This window comes from Gadus morhua, chromosome 1 (assembly GCF_902167405.1).
Source record: "Gadus morhua chromosome 1, gadMor3.0, whole genome shotgun sequence".
NCBI lineage: Eukaryota > Metazoa > Chordata > Actinopteri > Gadiformes > Gadidae > Gadus > Gadus morhua.
The window spans coordinates 22,163,429-22,187,620 of NC_044048.1; the positions used below are offsets into that span (position 1 = coordinate 22,163,429).

General features: G+C 46.8%; 3 protein-coding genes across 6 annotated transcripts; 1 reads left to right on the forward strand and 2 right to left on the reverse strand.

Moving 5' to 3' along the window:
* The first annotated feature begins 377 nt into the window (after window positions 1–377).
* On the forward strand, window positions 378–3,576 carry rfc2 (replication factor C (activator 1) 2). Its single transcript, XM_030366810.1, has 6 exons — window positions 378–654; window positions 790–895; window positions 1,353–1,454; window positions 1,881–2,139; window positions 2,826–3,086; window positions 3,216–3,576. Exons 1-6 carry the CDS (start codon window positions 420–422, stop codon window positions 3,321–3,323), a joined length of 1,071 nt encoding a protein of 356 aa, XP_030222670.1. The 5' UTR covers window positions 378–419; the 3' UTR covers window positions 3,324–3,576.
* LOC115551224 (protein NDRG3) lies at window positions 3,563–12,762 on the reverse strand. Of its 3 annotated transcripts, XM_030366854.1 has the most exons (17): window positions 12,371–12,761; window positions 11,161–11,244; window positions 10,974–11,006; window positions 10,204–10,309; window positions 9,975–10,095; window positions 8,842–8,904; window positions 8,445–8,505; window positions 7,998–8,084; window positions 7,495–7,551; window positions 7,070–7,173; window positions 6,866–6,931; window positions 6,747–6,798; window positions 6,156–6,203; window positions 5,936–5,971; window positions 5,640–5,691; window positions 4,965–5,002; window positions 3,563–4,329 (listed from the first exon to the last, which is right to left on the reverse strand). In XM_030366854.1, exons 2-17 carry the CDS (start codon window positions 11,215–11,217, stop codon window positions 4,312–4,314), a joined length of 999 nt encoding a protein of 332 aa, XP_030222714.1. In that variant the 5' UTR covers window positions 11,218–11,244; window positions 12,371–12,761; the 3' UTR covers window positions 3,563–4,311. The 3 variants fall into 3 exon arrangements, with proteins under 3 accessions (XP_030222714.1, XP_030222694.1, XP_030222704.1); XM_030366834.1 differs by lacking the exon at window positions 4,965–5,002 and having other exon boundaries at window positions 12,371–12,759; XM_030366844.1 differs by lacking the exon at window positions 3,563–4,329 and having other exon boundaries at window positions 4,336–5,002; window positions 12,371–12,762.
* Window positions 12,763–13,281: 519 nt separating this feature from the next.
* Window positions 13,282–23,301, reverse strand: LOC115550922 (PHD finger protein 20). Of its 2 annotated transcripts, none has more exons than XM_030366329.1 (18): window positions 23,048–23,301; window positions 22,033–22,112; window positions 21,413–21,614; window positions 21,129–21,213; window positions 20,856–20,929; window positions 20,544–20,715; window positions 19,054–19,128; window positions 18,754–18,813; window positions 18,482–18,668; window positions 17,907–18,022; window positions 17,631–17,789; window positions 17,472–17,549; window positions 17,228–17,370; window positions 17,004–17,103; window positions 16,634–16,829; window positions 16,240–16,462; window positions 15,053–15,194; window positions 13,282–14,724 (listed from the first exon to the last, which is right to left on the reverse strand). In XM_030366329.1, the coding sequence occupies exons 2-18, from the start codon at window positions 22,110–22,112 to the stop codon at window positions 14,588–14,590; spliced, it is 2,229 nt and encodes a 742-aa protein (XP_030222189.1). In that variant the 5' UTR covers window positions 23,048–23,301; the 3' UTR covers window positions 13,282–14,587. The 2 variants fall into 2 exon arrangements, with proteins under 2 accessions (XP_030222189.1, XP_030222180.1); XM_030366320.1 differs by having other exon boundaries at window positions 15,053–15,197.
* Window positions 23,302–24,192: the final 891 nt, after the last annotated feature.

Below are 24,192 nucleotides of genomic sequence, written 5' to 3' on the forward strand. Positions count from 1 at the left end.
ACGTCACACGGACTCTTTTTTATTTAATGAATAAAACGAATTGAAATATTAATATCAGGGGTTATATGGCGCTCTCTATAGATCATCCCCCCTTTCTTCAATAACATTGATTCAATATCATGTAAGATTAATTTGCATATTCAATCCTATGGGACAAACACAAAGAAAAGATATCCGTCCTCTATTAGGCTACTGATAGCAATTAAATTGATTAATAAAACATAGTTGTAATTTTTTAACTTATAACATCAAAATATTAGAAATAGAAAAAAAAATAAATAGAAGAAAGCAACCGCCCGGTGACGGCTCGCTTCTCATCCAATGAGTGGACGCTGCGTTGCTGAAGAACCAATCGGATGGTGTCATTGGTTCACCAGGGCGGGAAAGTTACAGAAGTACTGGGGAGGGAAGTAAACATCATGGCGAACATGGATGTGGAGATGAAGAACCCGACAGAACCAGAACCAGAACCAGAGCCCGCTCCCATGAAAGAGGAGCCGGCGAAGAGCTCCAGCAGCGGCGGCTCCTACGACCTGCCCTGGGTGGAGAAGTACCGGCCGCTGAAGCTCAACCAGATAGTCGGTAACGAGGAGACAGTCAGCCGGCTGGAGGTGTTCGCCAGGGAGGGAAACGTCCCCAACATCATCATCGCAGGTAACGTGACATGTGATGTGTGTAATGTGTGAAATGTTCGTGCTTAACGGCCGCGCTGTCAAGCAGTAAGACCACGCTGGCTGTGTCTCTGTACTCATGTTCCACCCCGTTATGAACAACCGGTCGTGTCTCCAGGGCCTCCGGGGACCGGGAAGACCACCAGCATCCTCTGCCTGGCCAGAGCCCTGCTCGGCGCGTCCATGAAGGACGCGGTGCTGGAGCTCAACGCTTCTAATGAGAGGTGAGGGGTCCCGACGCAGTAGTCATGCTAACGTGTGATGTGGTAGTCATGCTAACGTGTGATATGGTAATCATGGTAACGTGGGATGTTTTAAAGGGTTATCGTCATGGTTACCGCTATCCTGTGATGTACAGGGGTATCGACATGGTAGTCATGGTAACCAGTGATGTACTGGGGTATCGACGTGGTGGTAGTCATGGTAACGTGGCAGTCATGGTAATGTGTGATGTACAGGGGTGGTGGTAGTCATGTTTACGTGTGATGTGGTAGCCATGGTAACATGTGATGTACAGGGGTATACTATCCACATGGTGGTAGTCATGGTTACGTGTGATGTACAGGGGCATACGTAGTCATGGTAACGTGTGATGTGGTAGTCATGGTAACATGTGATGCACAGGGGTATGACGTAGTGGTAGTCATGGTAATGTGTGATGTGGTAACATGTGATGTACAGGGGTATCGACGTGGTACGGAACAAGATCAAGATGTTCGCCCAGCAGAAGGTCACACTTCCCAAAGGACGACACAAGGTCATCATCCTGGACGAGGCTGACAGGTCTGTCTGTCTCCAACGTTCAGCTATTACAAATAAACGGCTCTGATGTCGAGCTGTGATGCATCTTTAGTGTTTAGAAAGAGCATGCAGCAATAGGTTTAACTGTAATTAACATTACAGAATGAAAAACATTGAAAACTATTTGATTGTGATCAGAAGCACTCCGTTGGATTGTCCAACACACGCATATAATAGTTACCTAGAACAAGGTGAATGTATGGATGAACAGGTGAATGTATGAATCACTATACGTATGGATCAAAAGGTGAATTAATGGATCAATAGATGTATGGATGAACGGGTGATTGTATGAATCACTAGACGTATGGATGGACAGGGTATTGTATGAATCACTAATGTATGGATGAACAGGTGACTGTGTGGATGAACAGCTGTATGAACAGGTGTCTATTTGACGCTGTACAGCATGACGGACGGGGCACAGCAGGCTCTGAGAAGGATCATGGAGATCTACTCCAAGACGACGCGCTTCGCCCTGGCCTGCAACGCCTCCGACAAGATCATCGAGCCCATCCAGTCGCGCTGCGCCGTGCTGCGCTACAGCAAGCTGACAGACGGCCAGGTGCTGGCCCGCCTGCAGCAGGTGGTGGAGCTGGAGGAGCTCTCCGTCTGCCCCGACGGCCTGGAGGCCGTCATCTTCACCGCCCAGGGAGACATGAGACAGGTGGGGGCCTGAGACGGGTGGGGGCTTGAGACAGCTGCTGCTGGTTGGATGGGGTTTGGGATGGAGTTCTGAAGTATTTGGATTATGGTTCATGTGACTGCACCTCATGTCCGGTGTCTTTTGTACTTCTGCTGTGCTTCTTGTAGTTTTTGGAACCTCTGTACTTCCTGTAACATTGTACTTCCTGTTACGCGGTACTTCCTGTAACACGGTACTTCCTGTAACAAAGTAAATCCTGGAACATGGTGCTTCCTGTAACCGTTTCCTGTTGTTCCTGTAACACCATACTTCCTGTACTACTTCTGACGCGATGCTTCTTGTAACGCAGTACTTCCTTTACTTCCTGTAACTTTGTACTTCCTGTAACAAAGTGCCTCCTGTAACATGGTGCTTCCTGTAACAGTTTCCTATTCCTACAACATGATACTTCCTGTACTACCTCAAACGCGATGCTTCCTGTAACGCAGTACTTCCTTTACTTCCTGTAACTTTGTACTTCCTGTAATACGGTACTTCCTGTAACAAAGTGCCTCCTGGAACATGGTGCTTCCTGTAACAGTTTCCTATTGTTTCTCTAACACGATACTTCCTGTACTACCTCTAACGCGATGCCTCCTTTAACACAGTACTTCCTTTACTTCCTGTAACACAGTACTTCCTGTAACTCTACTCCCTGTGGTCTCCAGGCACTCAACAACCTGCAGTCGACCCACTCGGGCTTCGGCTACATCGACAGCACCAACGTGTTCAAGGTGTGTGACGAGCCCCACCCCCTGCTGGTGAAGGGCATGCTGGGTCGCTGCGTGGAGGGGGACGTGGACGGGGCCTACAAGGTGGTGGAGGAGTTGTGGGCGCTGGGCTACTCCCCCGAGGACATCATGGGCAACATCTTCAGGGTCTGCAAGACCTACCAGATGGCCGAGTACCTGAAGCTGGAGTTCATCAAGGTGGGGGACACACACACACACACACACACACACACACACACACACACACACACACACACACACACACACACACACACACACACACACACACACACACACACACACCTCTAACGTGTTGGTGTGTTGCAGGAGATCGGCTACACCCACATGAGGATTGTGGAGGGGGTCAACTCACTGCTGCAGATGGCCGGACTCCTGGCTCGCCTGTGCAGCAAGACCAGTCCTCCAGCCTCCTAGCCCTGGACCCCTAACCAGACCTCCTTCAGCCTGTTAGTCCTCTGGACCGGGCCAAACCTCCTCCTGGACTATTCTTCCTGTTGACAAGAAAACCTTTCTCTCCAATCAGAACCGGTGTTGGAAGAGGGCCGGAGTCGACTTAAGCCGGTCAGAGCTGGTTAGAACCGGTCTGAGCAGGCTGATGGTCAATGTTTCCATGTTCCATTTGATACGTTGTTTTATAAACAATAAATCACAACTTTGTTACAACATGTTTTATTTAGTACAAATTTTTAAGTTTCAGTACAAACAACATCTTTCCATACAAATCGGAATAAATACAATGTAATAAATAGTACATCAAGATGGGCACAGAAATAATAACCGTATAACAAACTGAACTAGGCTTTCCTGGTTAATGACCTTATATATCAAACTGAACTGGGCTTGGACATCATCTAACTAGACATGGAAACGGTACTGGGTGTTGAAGGATTCCAGAAGAGAACAGAATCAAAACAGAACCTCCGTCCACTAGGGGGCAGCGACACATGGCCATGCAGTAACACAGCAGCCAATGGAGACTATTCAAGGTACACTACTTCTGCTCACGCACCGTTGACACAGTTCCGCTATGCTAGGTAGAGAAGCTAACACAGAGCCGCTATGCTAGTTAGAGAAGCTACCCGAGCGGGCGGCTACAGTAAGGATTTAAGAAAAAGACCGGTACTAACGAGAGCAAGCTGAACGGAAGATGGAGGACGAAATGTTTCCAATAAATAACGTCTGCTGGTCGGGAGGTCATGCAGTCACTAGTTCAGAGTACATCAACTGCGGGGAGGAAGGAGAGGGTGCTGGGTTGTTTAGGCGCTGACCTCCATGGGGAGGCTTGGCATGTGTTTTGGGGTGGTGGCGCCCTCTGTCAGGCCGCTGGCGGTACCGCGGCTACGAATGCTCTCCCCTGACCCAATGCTGGACGCAGAGTGAGTTCTGGAGCGGACCAGACGAGTCATACTGACGGTGGGCACTAGAGAGAGAAAACACTGTTATACACACTGTGGCCACTACGGTTTGATACATACTGATACACCCTGTAGCCACTACAGTGTGACAGAGAGGCTGTTATACACATAACACTGTTATACACACTGTTGCCACCAGGGTGTGACAAACATTGTAATACACACTGTTGCCACCAGGGTGTGACAAACCTTGTAATACACACTGTAGCCACTAGGGGGTGAAAAACAGGCTGTTATACTGGCTTTAGCATCTGGGGGAGACTACACTTCTGGAATATAGTGATGTATATGATAGAACACACAGGCAATATCACAAGTTCACTTGTAGTGGGGTCGGGGGATGGTAGTGGTTACCATGCAAATGATATTGGGGCCCGAAATATCAGAGGGACTGGGTTCAGATTCATACACACACACACACACACACACACACACAAGCACATGCACACTAGGGTATAGACTGACCGACAGACAGACACAGGCAGAGTTAGCAGTTAAACAGACACTTGGACAGTGAGACAGGCAGTGAGACAGGTGGACTGTAAAGACAAGCAGACAGAGGGCAGATTGTTTAACCATCAGCCAATGAGGGGAGTGAGCTAAGGGGCGGGGTTACACCTGCTAGGTTAAATCCTGATACCTGATTGGTTCTTAGGTTGCTTAACACAACATGGGGGACTAGAGGAGGAAGAGAGAAGAGGCAACAGCGATCAACACACACACACACACACACACACACACACACACACACACACACACACACACACACACACACACAAACTAGTATTTTGTAGCATTTCAAACACAGAACAGTGGTACAGGCAGACACACTAAACACTGCAGTGAGGAGAGGCGACATCAGGACATCTTAATAACATACATTTTCTCTACATTGTCTTTGGAAGGAATATAAATACGTTATTAGCTTTGCTAAATGTATAATGCAAGGTATCAGCAATTTATACTGGTGTTGGCTTATATAATCAAAGGGGTCACTGCGATTGGCTTAGGGTTGGTCCAATCGTTGTCAAGGTATCAAGAGAAGCCATTACAGAAAGCACTGCTAGAGTTAGGTCATCACATCAACTAGTCCTCTAAGCTAGATAGGCATCTATGCTAGCAAGCGAAAATGAGCTAGCTAGTCCCGGAAATTAGGTAGCTAGTCACAGAAATTAGCATGCTAGTCAGGTAAATTACCAAGCTACTCACGTAAATTAGCTAGCTAGTCACGTAAATTACCGGTGCGCTTGCTAACTAACTGGTCAGCGAATAAGACAGGTAAATGAGCCGGCTGAAGGAGAAGCAGGTTACTCACTGTATCCCATTCCCTGGACAAAGTATTTAAACGCCTCCGCTAGCTTCCCTGGCTGGACAGAGAACATAGGACATGGTTATTACCTCATCAAGAAGTCATTACATGAACATATAGTTATTATCTCATTAAGAAGTCACTACATGTATGAACTGATAGTTTTGAACTTATTATGCACTTTATTAAATTTTTTAACAGTTACTTGCATGGTATCTATAAATACGGATCCATTTGAGATCAGTGTGATATAGATATAGATCAGAGCAGCTGTATGAATATGGTAGTGGTGTGAGACTCACCTGCACCACCTGGGGCAGCCCGCCACAGTCTGCCATCTGGTGGAGGAGCAGGGAACAACACGTTATGAAGCCTGACAACCATAACAGGTCCTTACAGACGTTCGACATAGACTTAGATTACAGAAAGAATGGAAAGGGGACAGACAGGATGACAGACAGATAGACAGACAGAATGATAAGATAGAGTGACAGAGTGGATCACAGACAGGCAGAAGCCTACCTTTAGCAGGGTGGTCTTGGTGGGGTTGAGTCTGGAGTTACATTCCACCTGGGAACACAGAACATGTTGTCACGGTAACACACTGACCGGTCCATTTTTGTCATGGTAACACTGACTGTTCTCATATTGCAACGGTAACACCCCGACTGTTCTGTTGTTGTCACGGTAACACCCCGTCTTTGCCGTTGCTTTCATGGTGACACCCTGACGTTTCTCTTGTTGTAAGGGTAACACCCTGACTGTTCCCATGTTGTCATGGTAACACCATGACTGTTCTCCTGTTGTCACAGTATCAACCTGACTGTTCTGTTGTGGCATGGCAACACCCTGACTCTTCTCATGTTCTCACGGTAACACCTTGACGGTTCTGTTGTCGCGGTAACATCCTGACGGTTACGTTGTTGGCCCATGAAAGAAATAAACATGTAAAATCAAGATTCTGTTTTTTTTTTTCCATTTTGGATCTCCTCCGGTGGTTCCGGCTCCCTTCTGTTGAACCCCACTGCTTGAAGCACTCATTGGAAGTCGCTCGGGACAGAAGCAGCTGCAGAATAAATGGAATGTAAACCTGACTCTGCTGTCATGACTCACCACGACATCCACGGCAGGCGAAGTGTCCCCCACCACCAGGAGAGCAGGGCAGCTGCAACACACACACAGGTTAGAGACGGAGAGACAGAGACAGAGACAGAGACAGAAAGAGAAAATACCTGAGGGTGGTGACTGTGTGTTCGTTCAGGCCAGGGATCGGACGTTCAATCGGCAGCTCAAGACGACTACACACGCACACACACACACACACACACACACAGACACACACACACAATTAAGTATTCTCCTGGGGGATGTGGCAGTACTAGTATTGGTACTAGTAGTACCAGTGTTGGTACTAGTGGTACTAGTAGTGCTTCTACCTGTCGTAGCTGGTGTAGAACAGGCCCAGGTTCTCCTGGGGGATGTCCTGGGAGATGTGCAGGCGGAACGTCTGGATGATCTCCAGGTTGTCAGATATCTCGTCCTGCAGGAGGGGAGACATGCTGTATGTCCATCTCTACCCGTCTGCATGTTCCTCAATACCTTTCTTTCTACCTGTCGGCATGTCCGTCTGTAAGACACTCTACCCGTCTCTCTGCCCGTCTGTCTGTGTACCCCTTCCTGTCCTTCGCTCTTCCTGGTTGTCTGTCTCTCTGCCTGTCTGTCTGTCTACCCCTTTCTGTCTCTACTGGTCTTTCCTTCTTCCTGTCTGTCTGTCTGTCTCTCTACCTGTCTGTCTGTCTCTCTACCAGTGTGTCTCTACCAGTGTGTCTCTACCAGTGTGTCTCTACCAGTGTGTACTTACCGGACTGAAGTGGTGACTCATGATATTGTCCACCAGGGTACTGGTCCAGCCGCTGAACTGACAACACAATAACAATATCGACGATGTATATCACAATACACAGGGTGTATATCACAACATACATGATGTATATCACAACATACATGATGTATATCACAACATACTGCACACGATGTGAATCACAATACACAGGGTGTTTATCACAACATACATGATGTATATCACAACATATATGATGTATATCACAACATACATGATGGATATCACAACATACTGTACACGATGTGTATCACAATACACATGATGTATATCACAACATACTGTACACGATGTGTATCACAATACACATGATGTATATCACAACATACATGATGGATATCACAACATACATGATGGATATCACAACATACTGTACACGATGTGTATCACAATATACATGATGTGTATCACAATATACACTGTGTGTGTGCATGCCTGTGTGTGTCTGCGTGCGTGTGCGTTACCTTGGCTGCGGCCCAGTCCACCCAGCCCTTGGCGCAGGGGTCGACGTTGATCAGAACCAGAGCCTCCACCAAGGCCGGCTCGGTCAGCTGCACACATCAGAACCATCGAGTCATCAAATGGAAAACTCAACTCCTCAACATCTAGTTAGTCTACGGGACAGGTCGCCATCATCTGGAGGTCCTGATCTAAACATCTAGTTAGTCTACGGGACAGGTCGCCATCATCTGGAGGTCCTGATCTCAACATCTAGTTAGTCTACGGGACAGGTCGCCATCATCTGGAGGTCCTGATCTAAACATCTAGTTAGTCTACGGGACAGGTCTCCATCATCTGGAGGTCCTGATCTCAACATCTAGTTAGTCTACGGGACAGGTCGCCATCATCTGGAGGTCCTGTTCTAAACATCAGGTGCGGGCAGGTTGGGGTAGGGTTTATGTTGAACTTACAGCCAGCTTTGTGAGGATGTAAGCTCCAGCTCCGACTCCAATACCGATGACGCTCTTTACCCTAAACACAGAACACCAAGCCCTCCATTATCCAGTCATCCATCTCTCATCCATTATCTACTGATCTACCTATTCATTATCGAATGATCCAAGAGCTATTCATTCATTATCGAATGATCCAAGATCCATTCATTCATTATCTAATGATCAAGAGCTATTCATTCATTACCTAATGATCAAGACCGAATCATTCATTATCAAATGATCCAAGATCTATTCATTATCTACTGATCTATTCATTATCTACTGATCTATTTATTATCTACTGCTCTATTCATTATCTACTGATCTATTTCATCATCTATTGATCTATTTCATTATCGTGTGTCTTCCTTACTGTAGCTGAGTGAGGACACAAGGCAGCATTTCTGCCAACTCATCCATGGTGGGGTACTTGTACCTACACAGAGACAGAGACACACACATAATAGTATGCATATATATATATATATATATATATATATATATTTAAGCAATAGATCACGCCAGGCTGTGGTATGTGCTCATTATACCACTGTTAAGGGGCGTTGTCCGGCCCCGACGCGCAGCGGAGGGCCGGCGACCCCCTTCACAGTGGTATAATGAGCACATGCCACTGACTGCCGTGATCTATTGCTTTTATACAACGGTTACTGTTATGGCGAAACGAAAGTCATAGACACACTACATTTAAAAAGAAACCAAGAAAGTCAAAGTAGCCGTTTTATAAAAGACCACCAAAAAGTAGTCCCTCCTGGCTGCCTTCAAAATGCACGACGGTCGCTTTGCAACACACTTTAGCGTCCCTCCGAGAGAACGGTTGTAACGGTTTCCACTTCAAGGCGCAGAGTGATACTTTCACAAAATGATCGGGCGTCATAGCAGTTATGTATACGCTCATTATACAACGGTTAGGAACCAATCAGATCGCTGGATTTAGGCCCCCCGTTGTATAAATATATATATATATATATATATATATATATATATATATAGAGTTGTGTATGTAGGTGTGCATGTTGATGTCCCATCATTCCAAGTTTATAGTGTTTTGGTAGAATCGGCGCGTACATGTGGTATTTGTGCTCCAAAACGAACGTTTCATATCCCCGAGACTGTCGGAGACCCTCTTCATGGCTTACGTGCGGAGCCAATATTTTTTAACTAACCGTCGACGCCATGAACCTATTGGTCGACGCAATGGAGACGGCAAGGGCGGTGATTGGTCCTCAAAATCATTTCCTGAATCACTTCTCCGGTTTGACTTTGCACCTTAATTACTTTGTACATTGTTCAAGTTTTAAATTCCACATCGCCAAACAAGCCTTTACCTTCGCCATATTAACGCTATATAAGCCACATTTACGAAGTGCATGTACCGTGACGGTTCGGTACAAATACGTGTACCGTTACACCGTGAGTGAGTGAGTGAGTGAGTGAGTGAGTGAGTGAGTGAGTGAGTGAGTGAGTGAGTGAGTGAGTGCGTGTTACCCTGAAGGGAAGGGGGGGGCGTTGTCCTGCTGTCCCGGGGCGTCCACATGCAGGACAGAGAAATGTTGGGTCACCTCCTGCATGTCCTCGTAGTTAAACAGACTGTTGAAACAAGACTTATCTACACACACACACACACAATTAGACCAGTTATTATTGTGTGCGTACAGTATGAGATACAAATTGTGTGTGCGTGTGTGTGTGTGTGTGTGTGTGCGCGTGTGCTCACGGTTCAGCCCGATGTCATGGTAGGTGAGGATGGTGGGACGGTTGCCCTTGGTAACCCCTCTCATGGTGACATGCAGCACTCCATGGGGGGTCTCCACATCATGCTCCTGACCAATCAGAAACCACCAGACACCATGGTAACCAATCAGCCCAACCAATCCATACCTCCTTAGCTGAAGTCTAACAACTAAAGGCTAATAGCTAAAGACGAATAGCCGGTTGTAGCTACCAAAACTGCCCCCCCCCCCCCAAACCCAGAGACAACAGATCCAGACCATAACTCATCCTGCTAGCGGGGAACAGGATGCATTATGGTACAGGAATTATGTTATGTTTCAATATAGGGCAGAAATGCCTCTTCTGAGAAACATATTAAAGCATTCTGCAACACAAACTCAGTTTCCTCACAAAAAAGGATTACTCATTTGACGATCAACGTCATTTTTCCGAATTGGAATTTAGACGAATGTAGGACACAATCCTGGAAGTAGAGGGGATAACTTTACGTGTTCCTGGATCTAAAAAGGCTAACTTTACGTTCTCCTGGATGTAAACGTGCTAACTCTACGTGTTCCTGGACCCTATCCTAGCAGGAACGGACCTCAAACACCTACCGGAGAGGGAGGGACTAGATCAGAGAGAGCAGGGATTGGCTGAGTGCCATAAGTAGAACAGCCAATCATCTTCTGGCTGACCTCCTGACAAAGAGTATCCCTCCCCCTACATCCTGTCTCTCACAAACACACACAGACAAACACACACAAAACTGACCTGACAGTCGAAGTCCTGCAGGTTGGTTCCACTCTGTAGAGACAGAGATAAAGAGAGAGATTCAAAACATCCTGAATAACCTCAGTGATAACAAGAAGAACATCTAATTGACCTCTTACGGGGAGTGATGTTGTGGACCTTAGAGGGTCTTGGGGGGCCTTTGACCCTCAGTCACATGGTTATTTACCTGTCCTGTTAGCAGTGGTTTGATCTCAGTCAGCTGAACATCATGTAGCTCCTCCATCACTGGTCCACTCGGCTGTCAATCAAGCTGTTGGGCGGGGCCAGGCAGACAACATTAGACAACAACTGAGCCCTAATGAGAGGGTTAGGTAACTCGAGCCCTAATGACAGGGTTAGGTAACATCCCCTAATGACAGGGTTAGGTAACGCCTCCTAATGACAGGGTGAGGTAACAAGAGCCCTAATCACAGAGTTAGGTAACTCCCCCTAATGAGAGGGTTAGGTAACGCCCCCTAATGACAGGGTTAGGTAGTGTTCGTTTTCAGTGCCCATCCTGCTTCTGCTCACAGCATTTCTACCCTGCTGTTGCTAAGTAACCAATGTTTCCGAAGAAGCTGTTGGCATCACATCTCTCAGTCACACACACACACACACACACACACACACACACACACACACACACACACACACACACACACACACACACACACACACACACACACACACCTTCTGCCACTTCCTCCTCCACCAACACACATCAGAGCTTCATTCTACTAGAGGGTCAATCTGACTGAAGATCTGGTGGACCTTAATATCCCTGGCCTCGCAGAACTCAGCATCTCTGGATCCGACATGATCACCACATGCTGAGCATGATGCATACATGATCACCATCAGGCTGAACATGATACATACATGATGCATGTAATGCATGCTACATACATGATACATACATGCCCACCATAAGGCAGAACATGATATACACATGATGACGATCATGCTGAACATACATGATTCATACATGATGGATGTAATACATGATACATACATGATCACTATTAGGCTGAGCCTGAGACATACACGTTGTAGATAAGACATGATACATACATGATGTATGCAATAGATGATACATACATGATACATGACCACCATAAGGCTGAACATGATAATCAGCATCATGTTTCCCTCGCATCCTCCTTCACCACTACCTGGTGCGTTCCCACCCCGCATCACTGCAACAACGTGATGTATATCGAGCACTTTGACACGTTGTTGGCATGGTTACCGGGGGTTAAACGGAGATCCCTTCAGCTGTCCTTATCATTAGCAGCTACCGTTAGCTCCTGAAGCGCTATCGAATATACGACGTTGACGTGACGCTACTCATCAATACACCATCAGCTTAATCATTAGCAGCGTCAGCCTGTACTTACCGTTCGCTCTGAGTTCAGGAAACAGGACTGGTTTATCAGAGGCTAACAGTCGGCTAGGCTAGCGAGCGGATTCTGGTCGTCTGTAATTTGGCTCCACGCTGAGGGGCGGCGCTTGTAGACGCCCCGGGGGCGGGGCTAGTACTACCTAAACAACGGACTTGTCGTTTGATTTCAGAGTTTGGCACAGCTATAGCAATCTCAGAGCCCCTCTATTTGCGCCTCGCTTGGAGCCCGTCTGTAGGAAACATCCCGTCTATCAAGCTATTGTGTGGAGGATAGATTCTCGAATAGATTTTAAAACCCTCTTATTGGTGTTCAAAACAATCAATGGATTAGCGCCTGAATACTTGTCAGACATGGTTCTGATGCTTGCTCCCCCTAGGTCACTCAGGGCATCTGGTAGGCCTACTGGCCTTTGAGTTGGGTCAGAAAGAGACGTATGGGGAGGCAGCCTTTATTATGGTCCTCTGGAACAAAAGGCCGGATGAGCTAAGGATATCACAATCTGTGAACACGTTTAAAAGGGGCCTTAAAACAAACCTATTCAGCTCACTCATTTTTATTAACTAATTATTTGTATCTTTATCTTCATTGTATTGTTAACCACCTTGTATTGCATTTTTGCACCAAACGCGCAGCTATGTGAATAAAGTTTGATTTGATTGGGTGACGTTCACATGCAGTCCAACACCTACATAACAGGGTCAGAATGCACAGGATCAGTCCTGTACTGTCTGTGTGTGCGCAGCCAGACGCCTCTGGTACTAAGACCCAGGTCTGGCACAGAGACAGGACCTGGTCCGGTTGGCAGGGAGAGCAGGATGCCCCAGCGGGAACGTCTGGTCACAACCACACGCTCTCCTCCGCTCCTACGCACATGTACCGCTATGAACTGCTAGCCAACACACAAACACGCGTCAAAACACACGTTTATTCACGTTGCAGTAAAACAGAAACAGGAATTACTTTGTGGTATAAATTTAAATGTCTCTAGCAGTCCCCTACTTCAAACAAAACAGATTATAGCACTATAAATTCTTCTCTTTTACGAGGAAAATAGAGATAATTTTTGTCAGATATAATGAAATATAAAAAACCATCAAAATTGAAACAGGCATGGGAAATATAACAAAGATTATGTGGTTTGAATATCACCGGCCAACTAATATTGGAATTGGAATAAAAGTTCAAATAAGATATAGCTGTTTGTGCTTTCCACTTAATACTCAGTATGTTTCAGCACAGAGACAGAAGCTGGTACGGCGGCAGACACTAGAGCTTTAAACAGGAATACACCGCTCCTTCAGAAGAATAGGACTTCCTGGATTGTCATGTTTACTGCCTGGTTGAAGTCCAATCAGCTTTCAGGAGACTCCACGACCTGATGCAGTAACCCAGGCGATAGCGGTGCTTATTATGGTCTGTTGGGGGGGGGGGAGTTGTTAAAAGATCTGGTGCAGCCTGTGTCTATTAGCGTGTCTTGGGAGGCGCTGGTGCTAGCAGGGATTAGCGTGGAGCGGAGCCAGGTGATTGGCTCAGAGGGGCGGGGAGGGGAGGAGCCAGGTGAGAGGATCACAGGAGCAGGGAGGACAGCTGAGCTCTAGATAGCCATACGATGAGCTGTCTGACCTGCTCAGCGTCATCTTGTGTCCCTGGGCGTCAAAGTGCTGGCCGACCAGAGACCGACTCTGGGTCAAAAGTAACGCACATCGGAATTACATTCCCACGGACGCCGTCCTTCCTCCGAGTGCTGCGTGTGGCCACCGGGCGCTACGATGCTAAAACACATCGTATCAGATCAAAGCTTTATACGCCTGGGGAGTCACACAGCCGGAGCACATGGCAGGGCACCCACTAGTATTTACACTGACCATGTCAACAACATAGTTGACTGTCAACAACATGTTAACGACATGTCAACAACATGATAACGGCATGGCAAACTGCCAACAACATGTCAACATCATGTGCTAAAGGGGATGTTCACTTTACTCATGCGCGGTAATGGGGGCTGTCAGCTTATGTTAGCTCATATTAGCGTGTGTTGGCTAACGATCCAGCTCGGCATCTCCAGGAGGAGCCAGTTCCAGTGGCGTGATGCTAGCGTGATGCTAGCTTAATGCTAGCGGCTAGTGAAGGTGCAGTACTTGTCCTGTCCTGTTGGGGCACTGTCAGCTCTGGTAACACTGCCCCCTGCTGGGGGAACAGGGTCAAAGGTCAGTGGATGACAGACAGGCGCCTCACGGTACCCAGGTCACAGAGTAGCCTTCTGATTCGTTGCTTGATCTCAGAGAGGCGGGACAACGGGTCTGGAGGCTCCAGCTCTCCGGAATGGTCCAACCAGGACTCTAGAACTGGAGAGAGACATGAACCAATCATTAGAGTGAGTAAGTGAGTGAGAGAAATGAACCCATCATCAAAGTGAGTGAGTGAGTGAGTGAGTGAGTGAGTGAGTGAGTGAGTGAGTGAGTGAGTGAGTGAGTGAGTGAGTGAGTGAGTGAGTGAGTGACATTAAACCATTATCAGAGTGAGTAAGTGAGTGAGTGAGAGACATTAAACCATTATCAGAGTGAGTAAGTGAGTGAGAAAGTAACAATAACCCATCCTCAGAGTGAGTGAGTGAGAGAGTGAGTGCGGTAGAGACATTAACCCATCGTCAGTGAGTGAGTGAGTGAGTGTTACCGTCCAGCTCCCTCTCTATCAGGTCCATGCGGGTGGAGGTCTGGCTGTGCAGGGCCTCCATGTGCTCCAGCAGGTGGAGCTGACAATCAGCTGCAGACGCACACAGACTCTCCTCCACCTTCACCTCCACACACCCTACATCCTGCTGGGGGACACACTGAGCTGTGATACAGGAATCTGGCTGTGATAGAGGACACACTGAGGCTGTGATACAGGACAGACTGTAGCTGTGATATAGGACAGACTGAGGCTGTGATACAGGACACACTGAGCTGTGATAGAGGGCACACTGAGCTGTGATACAGGAATCTGGCTGTGATAGAGGACAGACTGAGGCTGTGATACAGGACAGACTGTAGCTGTGATATAGGACAGACTGAGGCTGTGATACAGGACACACTGAGGCTGTGATACAGGACACACTGAGCTGTGATAGAGGGCACAATGAGCTGTGATACAGGACTCTGGCAGTGATAGAGGACAGACTGAGGCTGTGATACAGGACACACTGAGCTGGGATAGAGGGCACACTGAGCTGTGATACAGGACTCTGGCAGTGATAGAGGACAGACTGAGGCTGTGATAGAGGACAGGCTGTAGCTGTGATATAGGACAGGCTGTGGCTGTGATAGAGGACAGGCTGTAGCTGTGATAGAGGACAGGCTGTAGCTGTGATAGAGGACAGACTGAAGCTGGGATAAAGAACAGACTGTAGCTGTGATGAAGGAAACTGTAGCTGTGATAGAGGACGGACTGAGGCTGTGATAGAGCTGACTGTAGCTGTGATAGAGGGCAGACTGTAGCTGTGATAAAGGATAGACTGTAGCTGTGATAAAGGACACAATTTAGCTGTGATAAAGGACAGACTGTAGCTGTGATAAAGGACAGACTGTAGCTGTGATAAATGACAGACTGTAGCTGTGATAAAGGACAGACTGTAGCTGTGATAAAGGACAGACTGTAGCTGTGATAAAGGACAGACTGTAGCTGTGATAAAGGACAGGCTGTAGCTGTGATAGAGGACAGAATGTAGCTGTGATAAAGGACAGACTGTAGCTGTGATAAAGGACAGAATGTAACTATGATTAAGAACAGACTATAGGACAGACTGTAACTGTGATAAAGGACAGACTAACTGTGATAAAGGACAGACTGTAGCTGTGATAGAGGACAGACTGTAACAGTACCTTGTAGTTCTGGCTGGTTCCACTAGCTGTTATATTCTCATGTTTCTCCTCATTTTCCCATGATGCTTCGGTCTTCTGGTAGCAGTGTTCACTGCTGACGTACGACCCAGCCAAACCACTGTTACTCCCTTCTGTATCGGCTCTCTGATTGGCTAGGGCGGTTGGCCCCTCCCCCGATCTCCACGGTAACCTCCACAGCTGCAGGTCTGGGTGGGTGGGGCAGCTGGGAGACAGGAAACATGAAGTGATATAATTAATTATGCACCAACATAAACAATGTATATGATATGTTGTCACTAGCGTACTAACATATACAATATATCACCACTAAGGTATATGATGTATATGATGTCATCACTAGAGAGCCAATAGGAGCAGACGGAGGAGGACCTACTGTAGGAGGCACATTTTGAGCTGCAGGCCTCTGAGGACCTGGGTGAGGCCGAGTGTGTGCGCCAGCAACTGGGTGGTGTGTGTGATCTTGGAGGCGTTGAGCTCAGAGTAGTTCTCCCTCACGCACGACAGGCCGAACATGTGACCCGACCTCAGCCAATCAGAGTCCGACAGGAAGTAACGACCCCGCTTCCAACCTGAGGGTCGACATAACAGGATGAAAACAAACCAACAAACACGTGTGTGTGTGTGTGTGTGTGTGTGTGTGTGTGTGTGTGTGTGTGTGTGTGTGTGTGTGTGTGTGTGTGTGTGTGTGTGTGTGTGTGTGTGTGTGTGTGTGTGTGTGTGTGTGTGTGTGTGTGTGTGTGTACCTGTAGCGTCTCTGCAGCTGTAGCAGATGTAGGAGTGTGGGACATTGTCTTCATAGAGGCCCATACAGGTACCATGCTGCCAGCACAGACACAACTCACACTGGAGAGGGAGACAGATGTGAAATTGGAAAATTAAACAAAAAATAATGTACATACTAATGTATATTAAATGATGAATATGTGGAGTCTGCAGGAAAGGTTTGGCTGTGTGTGCGTGTGCGTACCTGGATCATGAAGTCGTTCTCCTCTTCCACCTCACACACACACCTGACCACCTCGCAGTCCTCCATCTCCATGGTAACTGGCCAGGGGGACGAGTCCTCCCCACTCTCTGCCGTCAGCGTCGACCAATCGCTTCCCTCGTCAGCTGAAAGAGGCGGGGTCAGAGTTAGAGAATGTGTGATTTAATTAGAGATTGAGTGAGTTAGTGAGTGAGTGAGTGAGTGAGTGAGTGAGTGAGTGTCTCACCGTGGGGGGGTGGGTGTGTGTGTCTGGTGGACAGGGTGAGGGTGATGGGGGGTCGTTCTTCATCACTGCTACACAGTCCTGAGAAGGCAACATGGAGAGGGTCAGTCGTCATGACGACGCCGGGTGTTGTCGTCTGGGACTCCTTCGTCGGTGTCTCACCTGTGTGACGTCTCTTCTTGCCCTTCTTCTTCCTCTTCTTCGTCTTCATCCTCATGAAGTCCCTCCTCTCTCTCTTCTCCTTCTCTGGCTCCTCCCTCCCTCCCTCTGGCTCCTCCCTCCCTCCCTCCGGCTCCTCCCTCCCTTCCTCTAGCTTCACCTCTTCTCCCACACACAGACACACAAACACAAACACACACACACATACGGTCACATGGTGTTCCTCAGCAGGGCGGGTGGAAAGGGGGTGTGTGAGTGGGTGAGTGAGTGGGTTCCAACCTGTTGCCGTGGTGATGTGATCCGCTTTGTCACGGTGATGGGTATTGTTGTTACTCTGGTTCTCCTTCCTTCTCTCTGACAGGAAGTCCCGCCCCTCAGAGGACGAGCGCTTCCGCCTGGAACAACCAATAACAACCTCTCCTTAAGCTCGATTCCACAAACACTACTCTGAACTAGTTGACCGACACGTAAACACACGGACAAAGTCACTACTCTGAGCTAGTGAACCATCACAAAAATACAAAGTTGGACAAAGCTACTCGATCAATCCCCGTAGCAGAATGTGTTTATGAGAGCTAGACATAAGAACTGGATCATGTACTTGTAAACTTCTTAATCAAAGTACCATTCGGTATTCTGACACTTCCTTTTAGAACAGGAAATGATTGGAATGCACCATATAAGTGCACTATAGGTCAACCGTCTTGGAAAGGGTTGTCATCATCAGCACAAAACTGCTCCTGTAGAGGGAATTAATAGCCTGCCGATGGCTACAGGAAGTGACCAGCAGAGTGCTAGGCTATAGGGAGTCACCAACATATTCCTAAGCTACAGGAAGTGAAGGGACAATGTACCATGGGGTTCCCTGCTGGCTGGCCTGGCCTTCGAAATGCTGGTCCGAGTGGTAGTACTTGATGTGGTAGTGGAGCAGACTCCCCTTCCTGAACGACTTGGTACAGTCCGCCGCTGGACATTTGAACGGGTTGTGGTCCAGCTCGATAGACATGATTGGGGGGGGCTGGTTCTTTATCGCCCTGTAGACTGGAAACACACGCCATGGGTTATACTTGTGTGTGTGGTTGTGTGTGTGCGCGCGCGTGCGTGCGTGCGTGTGTGTGTATATTACGTGGTTCTCTGCTGAATTTATGCGTTGTTGGCAGGTGGGCCTGACGTTCCAACAGAGTATCTGGAGAAAGAGCGAGATGAATACATACATCTTTACAGTGATATTTTAATATTGACTTACAATTTTAGTTTTATCCATTTTGTCTTTTATTTTTTGACTTTGACTAGACTCGTTTTTTACATCTCATTGTACGTTTCGTGCGTTGCAACGTAACATACGTTTTCAACAAAGTGAATCTGAGGGAGAAAGAGAGGTAAGCTAAAGGTCTCTCTATCCCCTGAAAGAGTGATGATTAGTTACCTCTTTCTGTCAGGGTGGATTCCGAGAGCTCCTGCTGGCTGCTGGTTGGCTGATTCTGAGCTCCAACTGCTGGGCCTGGACCAGATAGACCAATCAGCTGTTAGATGACTTGCCAGGGGGACTGAAAATGATCTACACAGCTAGCTCTAGATAGTGTAGCTACAGCGCTACCCAGACACGCTCGCCCCAGCCTAGCTCTACTAAGTCTTAGAGCTACATAGCCTAGCTGGTGTGCCTAGCTCTAGTTACTTTAGTAAAAAAATAGAACCTACCAATAGCTCCTCTAGAGCTAAGCCTCTACACGGCTTAGCTCTAGTAAGCTTAGCTCTACTCAGCTTAGTTCTAGTTTAAGCTACTCTACTTAGCTTCGTTTTACGTAGCCTAACTCGGGGCCTGCCCGTAATTCCAACACCTCATTGTTCCGACGTCTCACTGGTTCGAAATATTTCCCATTAGATCGACATGCCACTATGCCGACGGTTCAATGTTCCGAAAACGGAACCCATTGGTCCGAAGGTCCGTTTGTCCGACTTTTCAAAAAGGAGGCGCATTAGGCCGACGGTTCAATATACCGAATAGGCCTACATATAAAGAGTTTTATACCTCGCTCTCTCTCACTCTCTCTCCAAAATACAACATAGGCCTACATATCACGTTCACGATGAATATTGGAGAGCAAAGTGACAGCGCTTCACTTCATTTCGACACAGTGTTTCAGCCCCATGGACAGAGAGCGTAGGTCTAATTCTCAACACGGGCACGAACACACACACACACACACACTTGACTAAGTACACGGTATGAGGTATAAGTTTGACTAAATCAATACCAGCGAAATTATTTAGGCGAAAAGCCCACTGTAAACGCAGGAAACAACACATATAGGCCCTAAAGCTACTAAAGATAAAAATGTTATTTGTTTTTCAATCACCGTTTGACTTCTTTACGGGAACAGTATTAGTCCTTGTATAACGTGCGCTTCATAAATTCACCTCTTGTGACCGTTCAAGCCCACAGCAACAGTCTGGCTTGGTGAAGTGCACTGCTGGAACTTAGCCTACATCGTCTTTTATTTTTGGTTTCATAATCACACATGTGGAATTGCGCCTTGGCCTATTCGGCATATTGAACCGTCGGCCTAATGCGCCTCCTTTTTGAAAAGTCGGACAAACGGACCTTCGGACCAATGGGTTCCGTTTTCAGAACATTGAACCATCGGCATAGTGGCATGTCGATCTAATGGGAAATATTTCGGACCATTGAGACGTCGGAACAATGAGGCGTCGGAATTACGGCATGGCACCGCCTAACTCTAGTTAGCTTATCCCTACATAACCTACCTTTAGTTAGCTAGTGCTACACAGCCTAGCTCTGGTTAGCTATGTCTAGTTGAGTTATTACTACATAACCTGGGTCTAGTTAGTGTAGCGCTGAATAGCCCAGCTCTAATTCAGTGGGTGTTTGCTGCGAGGTCAGAGGTAATCTCTTACAGTGGTCAGCATTCTGCAGGTCAGGTGCTGAGGTTGATGGCTCCGTCTCCGTCTCCGTCTTCACCCCCTCCTCCTCCTCCTCCTCCTCCTCCTCTCCTTTCTTCTCCTCCTCACTCTCTGCATCCTCCCATCCCTCACTCCCCACACTCTTCTCTCCCCGAGACCTCTGCTTCTACACACACACACACACACACACACACACGCGCGGTCAGTTAGGGAGCAGTATCGACCAATAAGAATGGAGTATTTCAGTATCTACCAATAAGAAGGGAGTATTTCAGTATCGACCAATAAGGATGGAGAATTTCTTACCTTTTTAAAGGGCTTTATCTTGGTCGGTTTCACAGTGCGCACCACACTGTCGTCAAAACGCACCGTGTAGGATTCTGAGACACACACACACACACACACACACACACACACACACACACACACACACACACACACACACACACACACACACACACACACACACACACACACACACACACACACACTGTGAGCAACATCAAGGAGCCTGTTCACTGGTACAGTTGATAACCTCCAGTCTGTTTCCTGATCTCGAGGGTCAGAGGAGACACTCACCATCTTTGTTGGCCCGGATGACTTTGGCTGGGTAGAACTTACAGTCGGTCCAGCAGGCCAGAACCCTGGCCCCAGGTCCAAACATCTACAACACAGAACCAGTTAAAACCAGTTACAACCAAACATCTAGACCACAGAACCCGTTAGAACCCATTAAAACCAGTTAGAAAAAAAACAAACATATACAACAAAGAACTTGGCACACAGAACCACTTAGAACCAAACTCTAGAAGACAGACAGAAACCAGTCGGAACCAGTTAGAGCCAAACATCTCCAACCGTACCGGCCGCGTCCGGGTCTGCCTGAGGCCTTGTTTCCTCAGTCCTTGCTTCCTCAGTCCTTGTTTCCTCAGGCTGGTAGACTCCAGCGGTCGGAGGTACGGGGAGCTCCATGGAAACCACTCGTCATGACGACGGCTCCACTGCTTGTAGTGGACCTGGACCTGCTCCTTCTCATAGTCCATCTTCTCTATAGTGGCACAGTACCTGTTATATAACATGACATTATACAAAATTACATAACATTAAATAACATAACAACGTAGTCCACCTTCTCTTGGTGTCACAGTACCTGTTATACCACATGAAATAACATTACATAACATAACATAAATACATAGTCCAACTTCTCTATGTCGGCACAGTACCTGTTTCACCACATAAAATAACATTACATAACATAACATCAATACATAGTCCACCTTCTCTATGTCGCCACAGTACCTGTTACACCACATAACATAACATTAAATAACATAACAACATAGTCCATCTTCTCTACGGTGGCACAGTACCTGTTGTATAACATGACACAACATTGTATAACATAACATAGTCCATCTTCTTTATGGTGAAAAGTACTGTTTTAACATAACACATCATTTGTGTGTGCGCGTGTGTGTACCAGTTCTTCTGACGGTCTCTGGCCTCAAGCTCAGCGCCGACCTTGAAGGTGATCCCAGGTCGTTTAGGAGGAGACTTCATCTGAGAGAGAGAGAGAGAGAGAGAGAGAGAGACTTTATCATCAGATGGACGGTTGTCTTGTTAAGGTCCTCCATGTACCAGAGGTCTCTAGCTAGGTCCTTCTGTCCTGGACCCTACAACAGCTAGAACTAAGGAACTGAAGAGGACACACAGTATCTAGCATTACAGCAAATACACACAACATCTGACCAATGTGGACATCACCACAAGCACTCTTATCAACGCTAAATATTATACTACGTTAGGTTTATCTGAAAGTGGTTCTCCTTATCCTATTCATAAAATAGATGTATTCAACTTAAATACTAATTAAAATATTCCTTTATGAAAGTAGATTAGCATAAATGAATATCAATGATGTATTATGTACAATTATATATTAATAAATTCTCATGTTGCGTATTTTGTGATATTTCTGGACAGGACGTAAAGATGTTCAGATTTTAATTGGTCCTCAATGTTACCCGGGGCGGGGCCTCCGCTCAGACCGACAGCGGAAAGAGCCAATGAAAAGCCTCCGTGCCAGCTAAACCTAATCTGATTTAGCCTCATCTTGGCCTCAAAAAGCTAACCAACATTTAACAAGAACGCACTTAGTAAACACGCGATTACATTAACAACCGTACGAATAAAACGATTTCATTAAACATAAAGTCAACTCCCGACCAAACACCGAGCAAAGCTGACGGCTACGATAAACTCGACTTATGTAAAGCATAGCTGCTGCTAGCACGGCTAATGCTAACGTAGCATAGCTGCAGCTGAAGTCAGATGACATCTGCAGAAGGCGCACATAAAAGTTGAATCTCAGTAGAGGAAGACGCGGCAGGAGGCTGAATCTATTCCTGCATGTTGACAAACATCCTCACGCCTGAGTTAAAGGGCGGATGTGTGGGAGATGTTGACCTAGAGGAGGACATTAAAGTAGTGTTTACCTCGATCCCACTGATGCTGCTACTGCTGCTTCTTCTGCTTGGATGACGTCTCTGCAACGTGCTGCTGTGTGATGATCGCCTTGCGCATGTGCGGCCAGGAATGCTACCTTGCGCTGGTTTTTGTTTTTTCTGGTTCTATGTGGTGAATATGTAGTGATATATGATGTAGTGCATGCATGTGATAGATGGTGCAGTGCATGCATGTGGAAGATGCATGCGTGTGCTTGTGAGACAATTCACACAGTCCACTCTGTCAGAGAGGCCACTGCATGCATCAATTCCTCCAGAGACTAGTGTGAGCGAACTTAAACTCTGCTTAATGTCTGGCCCATGACACTTGCCAGTCTCCTGGTTTGGGTTCTGAGGCAAAACATGCACATTCATGAATAATTAAGTTATGCATGAATGTGCTCACACAGTAAACATTTGGGCTATTTCCTTCTATATTACCAGTGGCGAAGTCACGCCCCTTCCGGCAGAGCCCATGGGACCTATAAGATCGAAAAATATGAATGGGTTTCAATGGAGAGAAAATAATTATCTTCTGATCCCAGTCTTTATATGCCCCGGATTACACATATGTTGTTTTTGGATTTAAATTATAATTTTTCATGTCAAGAGTTTGATTGTTTATTGTGCAATTGTTCAGTTAAAGGCTGTAGAGAAAACACAATGAGAAAATCTCTCTCGTATGTGCCGCCACGCTCCCTGCGAATGGCGTGGACAAGACCGACAATCTCCCCATCGGCATAACTGAAACTTTCCACATGCCCCAATGCACGATAAATAATGATAAATAATTATCTTCTGATCCCAGTCTTTATATGCCCCGGATTACACATATGTTGTTTTTGGATTTAAATTATAATTTTTCATGTCAAGAGTTTGATTGTTTATTGTGCAATTGTTCAGTTAAAGGCTGTAGAGAAAACACAATGAGAAAATCTCTCTCGTATGTGCCGCCACGCTCCCTGCGAATGGCGTGGACAAGACCGACAATCTCCCCATCGGCATAACTGAAACTTTCCACATGCCCCAATTTATAATGGTTTTCACCTCTTTTGATGCTTTTATCCTCCCCTCGGAAAAAAACTAACATTATCAAACTTCTTCACGAAAATGTTTAGTTTTCTATGTATGAAAAA